Source organism: Eretmochelys imbricata, chromosome 4, assembly GCF_965152235.1.
Source record: "Eretmochelys imbricata isolate rEreImb1 chromosome 4, rEreImb1.hap1, whole genome shotgun sequence".
Classification (NCBI taxonomy): Eukaryota; Metazoa; Chordata; order Testudines; family Cheloniidae; genus Eretmochelys; species Eretmochelys imbricata.
In genome coordinates, this window is record NC_135575.1 from 12,985,072 (window position 1) to 12,994,864 (window position 9,793).

General features: G+C 47.9%; 1 protein-coding gene across 5 annotated transcripts in view; it reads right to left on the reverse strand.

Moving 5' to 3' along the window:
- GSR (glutathione-disulfide reductase) overlaps nucleotides 1-1,874 on the reverse strand; it is a 33,273-nt gene extending 31,399 nt beyond the window's left edge. For 4 of the 5 annotated variants that reach the window (XM_077814851.1, XM_077814850.1, XM_077814847.1 and 1 more), the window contains exon 1: nucleotides 1,699-1,874. In XM_077814851.1, coding sequence (XP_077670977.1) covers nucleotides 1,699-1,857 — 159 coding nt within the window. In that variant the 5' untranslated portion in view covers nucleotides 1,858-1,874. Of the gene's footprint in view, nucleotides 1-590; nucleotides 944-1,698 lie in introns of those variants that run through there. The other variant, XM_077814848.1, reaches the window with a different exon arrangement.
- Between the last annotated feature and the right edge of the window lie 7,919 nt (nucleotides 1,875-9,793).

Genomic DNA, 9,793 nt, shown 5'->3' on the forward strand with positions numbered 1-9,793 from the left:
AAAGATCAGCAAACCTCTCAACTGTATGCTGATTTTACAAGATACCCATCTTAAAGTATCTCAGAGAGAGAAAAAAATCAGAGCCTATTTTTTTCTTTAAAATCCTACATTGTCTAATTAACTGGGGCAGCAGAGCAGAGAACATTGCTCATTTGGAATTCTGTAAATCTGTGCAAACTAAGCTGCTGGAAAGGCTTCTGTTGTGTTCTGAATACACATATATAACTTTAAAATTGGTTGTAAGATATTTGATGCAGCTAATGTCTCCTATGTGTGGAGAAGATAGCACAGCAGAACACTGATCCTACCTGAGGCCTCTACAGTCTTGGTCCCACAACAATAAATATTATTAAAAAAAACATCAGCACCACACACACACACAATGGGGGTGGGGAATTCCTGGTCTTTCCTGACTCTTGTCAGTTTGTTTTTTCTAAACACTCCCTCCTTCCTAAAAGAAATAAAGAGGGTAATAGGCAGCTGAATATGCAGCTGATTTGGAAAAAGTCTGACCTGGATGGGCCCCATCCCCTTATAGGCGTGTAAGGAATAATGACTATTGTGAAAATTCAGTAATACAGAACACCCACAAAGCCAGTTGTCCTCATGAAGAAAGATGTGTGACCAATCTGAGTTGTGCAACACCTGACAACACTGCTTTGTCGATGTGCTGGCATTTTCTCCATTTGTGACAGTCATTGCAGTTAAATAAAAGGATTCAAACAAAGAGCTCAGAGCCTAGCAGGTACTGGCACCACTAAACTGATGCCCACGGAGCAAGGCTGGCATTCTCCTGTCAATCACTGCACACAAACCAGACCTTTTCTTGGAAGCTCACCACCCTTCTAAAAGGCTAAACGAGTTCTGGAAAGAAAACCCCAATTGGCCCAGAGATCTGCCCCAGGATTACTCATTAGAGCCCCTCTCTGCAGCATGTCTTCACCCCCACCTGCCTAAGCCACATCCATCCACACACCTCAGACCCTCCAGCCACGTCCATACACACATATCCATGCCCCCAGCCATGTTCATCCATCTACACACACACCCCATCCCCAGCCACATCCATCCCCACATCCCCCGCACCCTCCAGCCACATCCATCCCCCCATCCCCATTCACCCATCTACACACACACACCCCATCCCCATCCATCCACACACCCAGCCCCCTCACCTCCCCCCCCCACCCCGCTCCCAGCCACATCCACCCACACCCCTGCCCCCTCACTGCCCCCAACCCAAAGCCCCTCACCCCAGCCACATCCATCCCCCCAGACACATTCACCCATCTACACACGCACCCCCCATCCCTAGCCACGTCCATACACACATATCCACGCCCCCAGCCACGTTCATCCATCTACACACACCCCATCCCCAGCCACATCCATCCACACACCCAGCCCCCTCACCGCCCCCAACCCAAAGCCCCTCACCCCAGCCACATCCACCCATACACCCAGCCCCCTCACCTCCCCCCACCCCGCTCCCAGCCACATCCACCCACACACCCAGCCCCCCACCACACCCTCCCACCCTGCTCCCAGAGCCCCCCACGCCCCAACCTCCTCACCCCGCTCCCAGCCCCCCCCAACCCTGCCCCATCCACACACCCAGCTCCCTCACCTCCCCCCCGACCCCGCTCCCAGCGCCCGCCACAACCCCCCCCCCGCACTCGCCCCGCCCCCCGCACTCACGCAGGTGCCCCCCAGGCGCTGATGCTCCACCACAGCCACGCGGGCCCCGAGCTCGGCCGCGCGCCGCGCGCTCGCCAGCCCGCCCGAGCCGCCCCCCAGCACCAGATAGTCGAAGGCGGCGGCCATGGCTCGAGGCGGCAGCGAGCGCAGCGCGCACATTGAGCTGGGGCGGCGGGGCGGGGGGGGGACTGCTGAGTCACGGTGACAGGGCGGGGGCATGGGCTGGCAGAGGGCGGGGCTTGGGCGGGCTCCGTGCTCAGGGAGATGAGGGGCGGGGCTCCGAGGGAAGGGGCGGGGCGGGCTCAGGTGGGGGCGGGGAGCCGGGCTCAGGGCCATTGATCGCACCGGCGGGGGGAGGGGCGGGGTTTCAGCCCCACAGGCTCAGGCCCTGCTTCTAAAGAGTCTCTCAGAGCAACCCCCTTCTCGTGCCACAGCCCCCAGGCACCCTCCCTTTTAAGGGTAACTCACGTCACCCCCGGGCCGCCTCCCCGCACGCCTGTTTCGCACCCTGGGCTCGGCTGGGGGGCGCCAGGCGAGCTCAGCGCCCGGCAGAGGCCTGTGCCCGCCCCAGGGACTCGTACAGCCCGGCACGGGTGTGGACGTGCAGAGATACCCCGGCAGCCATTTCAGGGGAGAGTAGACAGGGAAAACAGGTCTATCCAAAGGGTACCCTATTACCAAAACATATGGTGAACGGAATCTATTTTTCATTTGTGGTCATGACAGAAGTGCCTACTGAGTGTACTCATGGTCAGATTCTGAGCATCCGGAAGATAAGCTGCTGTGATGACTGATTGCATATGCACCAATTCCAAACATTGACAGCTTTGGCAAAAAGTGGAGAGATCTTGGCCCTCGTCACTTGATATAGAACATTCATGACACGTTGTCCGTCATGACTTATATGTTTGCCCCGATCAATGGTAGAAATTGGTCACGCATATACGACTGTGCTAAGTTCTAGAATGTTGAATAGAGTGACATCATGAGATGTCCGCCTGCCTTGGGCCATGTGCGTGTCCAAATGTGCTCCCCAACGTAGCAGGGAAGCATCCACCATAACAACAACGGTCAGGGAACAGCATGCGAGAAGGACTCTTGGGCAGGTGTGTTGGTATTTACACCAATTGAGAGATTCCTTCACAAAGGAAGGTATGGAAAGTAATTTGGTTAGTTTGTGTCTGCTCAGTGTACAAACATTCCTGAGCCACCCTTGAAGGCAGTGCATTCTCAGTCTTGCATGTTCTATAAGCAAAAGTGCAGGCTACCACATGTCCCAACAGCTGAAGACAATTCTTGACCAGGGAACATGGGCTGATCTGGATTGTGTTTATGATGTTGGATAAGGCTACCAATCTGTCCACGGAGAGGTAGACTCTTGCTGCTACTGAACAGAGATAAGTTACTATGAATTCTACCTTTGTACAGGAGTCAGGGTGGATTTTTGAAAGTTTAATTGTAGGCCAAGTTCGAGGTTGAGGTCTATAGTCTTGCAAGTGGCCAGTAAAGTTTCATCGTAGGAGCAACTTTTCAGAAAACCAATCATCTAGGTAAGGGAACACCAGAATTCCTTTTCTGTGGAGGGGTGCTGCTGTTACTGATATAACCTTTGAAAAGACCCTTGGGGCAGATGAGAGGCCTAACTAGAGTACCCTGTACTGAAAGTGGTCCTAACCAACAGTAAAACACAGGAACCTTTTGTGATATAGGAGGATTGGATTGGTAATATGCATTTTCAAGGTTAAGTACTGAGAACCAAGGCCCTTCGTCCAGTGATGGAATTATTGCTGCAGGTATCAGCTCTTCAAATTTTTGTGCCTTCACAAAGGTGTTGAGTAATCTTTGTCTAAGATGGGTCTCCAACTGCTGTTCTTTTTTGGAACCAAGAAGTACCTGGAATAAAAACCCTTCCCTTCGTGCTGCATGGGAATAGGTTCTGTAGCACCCAAGAGTATGAGACAGTATGTCTCATCTTAGAAGGTGCTTGTAAGAGGGATCCCTGAAAAGGGATGGACAAGGGGGATTGGCAGGCAGAAGAGAAGTAAAGCGAATGGGATACCCTGGGGACATGATCTCCAAAACCCACTTGTCCATAGTGATAGACTCCCACGCCCACCAGAAGTGGTAAAGGTAGTCGCCCAAGGGAGGAAGGCAGGTAGATATGGTGGGGAGGGTAGCTCAGGATCTTGACCACTGCATCAAAATTGGTGCTTCATGGTGGAAGACCAAAGATTTGAAAGTGGATAGTTTTCTCCTCTGGAACCTGTCTCTTACATTGAGGTTCATATGATCTCTGGGAGCTCGAGAATTGGGTGTTGTCATAAATATAAAGGGAAGGGTAAACCCCTTTAAAATCCCGCCTGGCCAGAGGAAAAATCCTCTCACCTGTAAAGGGTTAAGAAACTAAAGGTAACCTCGCTGGCACCTGACCAAAATGACCAATGAGGAGACAAGATACTTTCAAAAGCTGGGAGGAGAGAGCGAAACAAAGGGTCTGTGTCTGTCTGTATGCTGCTTTTACCAGGGATAGAACAGGAATGGAGTCTTAGAACTTTTAGTAAGTAATCTAGCTAGGTATGTGTTAGACTATGATTTCTTTAAATGGCTGAGAAAAGAACTGCGCTGAATAGAATGACTATTCCTGTCTTTGTGTCTTTTTTGTAACTTAAGGTTTTGCCTAGAGGGATTCTCTATGTTTTGAATCTAATTACCCTGTAAGGTATCTACCATCCTGATTTTACAGAGGTGATTCCTTTACTTCTATTAAAAGTCTTCTTGTAAGAAAACTGAATGCTTTTTCATTGTTCTAAGATCCAAGGGTTTGGGTCTGTGGTCACCTATGCAAATTGGTGAGGATTTTTACCAAACCTTCCCCAGGAAGTGGGGTGCAAGGGTTGGGAGAATTTTGGGGGGGGGGGAAAGACGTGTCCAAACTACGTTTCCCAGTAAACCCAGTTAAAGTTTGGTGGTGGCAGTGGAAATCCAGGGGCAAAGGATAAAATTAATTTGTATCTTGGGGAAGTTTTAACCTAAGATGGTGAAAGTAAGCTTAGGAGGCTTTCATGCAGGTCCCCACATCTGTACCCTAGAGCCAGGAGGTAAAGCAGGACTGGTGGCTGAAGAGGGTTGAGGGAGGCGTGTGACTGGGAGCATGGTGCTCTCTTCCCACCCTCATGGTGGCTGGTCAGGGTCCCACCACATGCCCCCTGAATGTTGGGGGCTGGGGAGTTCCCTGACTTCAGTCAGAGGCTAGATGCCATGAGCTCTCCATCTTATTTAGCTGAAGTTTGATCTTCCTGTTTTTTCTGGCTCTAGATTTTAAATACCAGACAGAAGTTGCATTTTTGGGATATACGAGATTCCCCAAGGCAACGGATAAACTGGGAGTGTCAATCACTCACCAGGATTGCCTCCCACCACAATAGGTAATGTCTGAAACCAGGAGACCAAGGCACGTTCTCCCCGTAAAGCTCCCTCTCGTAGAGAAAACAATCCAATGGGTAACACTTTTTTCTTAAAGCTACTGTTACTAGAATTACTACTAACTACACTAATAACTATAATTAACTATGCTAAGGGCTTGTCTATATTACCCGCAAGATCAAAGGGCAGCGATCGATCCAGTGGGGGGGGGGGGTGTCAATTAATCGTGTCTAGTCTAGATGCGATAAATTGACCACCGAGTGCTCTCCCGTCAACTCCAGTACTCCACCGAAGCAAGAGGCGCAGGCGGAGTCGACGGGGGAGTGTCAGCCGTCGACTCACTACAATGAAGACACCACGGTGAGTAGATCTAAGTATGTCGACCTCAGCTACGTTATTCATGTAGCTGGAGTTGCGTAACTTAGATCAATTCCCTCCCCAAGTGTAGACCAGGCCTAAGAGCTGTGGGGACACAGCTGAGGTAAAACTCAACACCAATCACTGCTAAGCTCTGTCTCAGGCCAAGGTGATAGAGAAGGAACCGAGGGTAGTTCGTAACCGCAGCGCTATCACAACAGCGTGGAGCACAAGACTGGGTAACACGCGTGCGGGCCAGACACGGCTTTTGTGAAATCTCTGATCAAAGGTGCAGGAGGAGCACCCAGTAGTGACGCTACTCTAAGAAGGTTAGATCATAGCCCAGCCTTTTGCTGAACTCTCTCATTTTAGGACTACTTCTTTACAAATCTCATTTTAGCTGTTCTCATTTGCCAGATCTGTGAAACTTTTTCCCCTAAAAGCCTGGAAAATGTCTTAGATGTCTTCCACTACACAAAATGAAGGTATAGTCAATGAGATAGAGCCAATACATGAAAGGTGATGTCATTCAAGCCTTTCCTGTCAAGTGTGCTACTTTTAACTCAATACAACTAAATGGACAGAGGCAGAAAGAATCCTTCTAGCAGGATGAAAGTCAGTGAGAGCAGTCTTTGGAACCCATAGGGCAGTGGTTCTCAACCTTTCCAGACTACTATACCCCTTCTGGGGGTCTGATTTATCTTGGGTACCCCAAGTTTCACCTCACTTAAAAACTACTTGCTTACAAAATCAAACTTAAAAATACAAAAAAGTGTCACAGCACACTATTACTGAAAAATGGCCTTCTTTCTCATTTTTACCAGAATTATAAAATAAATCGATTGGACTATAAATATTGTGCTTACATTTCAGTGTGATATCATATAATGGTATATACAGCAGTATAAACAAGTCATTGTATGAAATTTTAGTTTGTACTGACTTGATCAGTGCTTTTTATGTAGCCTGTTGTAAAATTAGGTAAATTGACAAGACCTCTGCATATCCCCAGGAGTACATTTACACCTGGTTGAGAACCACTGCCAGAGGGGAGTTGATAAATCTCTGTTGAAGGTAACAGGTCAGACCCATGCAAGAAGTCACATTGCCAATACTGCATGTTAGCTGCCAATTCTTACCTGAAGTGTGGCCACGGAATAAACTTTACACACCAAGAAGTAGTCCAGGTCATGAGTATCTTTATCCTCAAGTGTGAATCCCTGGGCTCCAGCCGGATGCTTTCCCCCCACCCTGATTGGCAAGTGCCATTATCCATGAGCCCATGCTCAGGGCCCTGATTATCTGCACCTCAAAACTGGAGTTACTGAGGCGCCCCTCAAATACTCAGCATGGGATCCAAGGAGGTGATCAAAAGCAAAGGATGGGAGCTCTTAGGTGTGTCTGGCACCAAGACAGGGCTCAACATCACAGCAACAGCACCAATGACACTGGTCAGTGCCAGACTCAGACTGATGCCCATTCCATGGTGAAGCCTCACCAGAAAGTTCTTTTCTTGGCTTGGTACGTGGAGCTAATTGTAGCACATTGTTCAGTGTCTCACCAGGAGCCAGATGGACTCTGGGATAGGCTATAAGCAACGTAAATGCTGATCTATGGTAAACTAAACTGCAGCCCAATCTGAGAGAGCTAGGTCCATGAGAAACCTCAGCACAGACCTCCACCTCCATCCATTGCGGAGCAGCTCTTTGCAGAGCTTGATCCTAAGCACCTGCCTCTGCTGACCTACATGGATCTGGGGATTTTAGTGCCACTGAAGTGCAGTAGAACCCTCAGAGCTGGAATCTTGGCACATGGTCTTTCAGAAGCAAATGGACATGAGACTAGGCACTTCACTCATCAACCACAATACTGCTGAAGTCAGACAAAACTACTTTGACAGTGGTCTCTGCTGTTGGTGGTGCTGGACCCCTAGAATCAAATTTGGACTGATCCAGATGGAATCAGGGACCTTGGTGTTTCTCATGCCAGGGGCAGAACCACTTTAGCAGGTGGTTCTCCAGAGGTAACTGCAGGGCTCAACTCAGCACTGAACTCCACTGATACGGACAGAAACAGTAACCATGACATTGTTTATGCTAAAAGCAAAGCAGAAAGTGGACTGTGCAAAGTCTTCAGGACTGATTTGGTCAAACCAGACATATCTGGAGACCTCTGAGCTACTTACACGGCACACAAAATCAGGGTTTCCAAAATGATGGTGTGACGCTGAGCCCCATAATGCTTTATCAAAATATGCGTACGAAAGTAAATATGACATAACTGGAATATGCTTTATGCTAAATATGCCATGTAACATATCTCTGCAAAGGTTATGATCTACTGGATATATTCATCCTATTTGTATGCATGTATTATTTTTGTATTCAAAGTTATGAATATTGGCTATGTACTTGTTTAATTTTAAGTAGTTTCAGTGAAGCAGCTGGTCAGTTTCCTGAGAAAAGACTATTCTCAGTAAGTGCCCAATCAAGAAACTCTTAAGCTAACAATGAACTTGGAGACACTAATCCACATCTGAGCTTTCCCAGGAATGTGGCCTGGCTGGTAAGAAACTCAGTCATGCATGGACATGTGACTTTCCCATGTGACTCCAAAACTCCACCTTGGAGCTGGATTCTGCATAGGAGAGAGGAGAGAGGAGAGAGGTCTCCACCCACAAGAGAGAGTCTATTTAAGCCCCTGGGAGACCCCTCCATTTTGTCTTCACCCCCCAAAGGATCTCTCTTGAGCCAGCTGGAGAGGCTACCTGAAAAACTGGAACAAACAACAGTAATCATGAGTGTGTGAGTGATTGCTGGACCCAGACTAGAAGGAGGCTAGTCTGCAAAAAAAGCTTACTGGAACATGTGAGGGTGAGGTTTCATCTGTAATCACTTTCTTACTGTATTAGGTTTAGACTTGCGTATTTTATTTTGCTTGGTAATTCACTTTGTTCAGTCTGTTATTACTTGGAATCACTTAAATCCTACTTTTTGTATTTAATAAAATCACTTTTTACTTATTAATTAACTCAGAATATGTATTAATAGCTGGGGTGGGTGGGTGAAGGAACAGCTGTGCATCTCTCTCTATCAGCCTTTTAGAGGGCGAACAATTTATGACTTTACCCTATATAAGCTTTATACAGGGTAAAACAGATTTATGTGGGGTTTAGACCCCATTGGGAGTTGGGCATCTGAGTGTTGGAGACAGGAACACTTCTTAAGCTGTTTTCAGTTAAGCCTGCAGTTTGTGGGACGTAGTTCAGACCTGGGTCTGTGTTTGTAGCAGGCTAGCGTGTTTGGCTCAAACCAGGCAGGGCACTGAAGTCAAAAACTGGCAGGGAAAGTGGGCTCAGAGGTAGTCTCAGCACATCAGTTGGCAGTTCCCAAGGGGTTCTCTGTAATTCAGCCTGTCACAGATGGTACCTGACTTATTTGTATTATCACTGAGCCTAGGTGCTCTATTCCTAGCCTAGCAGTACCTAGTCTATGCTCCAAAGCTCACATGGTTGAGCAAGTGGATATGGGAACACTGATGAACTTCTATTTGGCACAGAAGCACTTCAACAGTTGGCTGTATTGGATCCTCCGTTGACTGCACGGATCTGGGGATCTCAGTGCCTCTTATGGTGGGCACAGAACCTCTTTGGTAAGCAGTTCTCCAGATTCAACGGTGACAAGTCTTCTGCACCAAACTATAATGACCCAAAACCACACTGATTAATAGATCACCAGAGTGTTTGCTGGATCCAGACTTGCTTTACCATCTAATGACCTTGGTGGCACTTACATGAGGCACTTGTGGTAAAAATGCTGGACTTCCAGACTCTCAGCTTTAGTCGGTCAGATATGAAATGCCTCCTTGATCTGGGGGAATGAAATGGCTCATGCTTTTGTGAGTCCAGACAATGCCCAGGCCATATGGGCCTCTTAAGAAAAAGCTGACTAACAACCTGACTACAAACATAAATAGCCCTTAAAGAGCAGAAGAAATAAACCAGTGAAGCAGCATTGAGGACATTGAGCAGGATATGAGCTCACTGTGCCTTAGAAGAAACTGAAGGGCAGGTGGGATCACTCCCCCCTTTTATATCCTCTGAACCTTCTATGAGGGAGGGATGAGTGGCTCCAAGAGAAGGGCTCACTAGATGATTCTGGAAGCTCATGGTGCAAGCACCTTGATTCCACAAGTGCAGATGACACTTGAAAAACTACTGTTACTTCATGATCTCCAAGCACAAGAACATTCTTTGGATGATTAATCTTTTAAACTGTCATACACCAGTATCTATGGTACCACCTAATACTGCAAG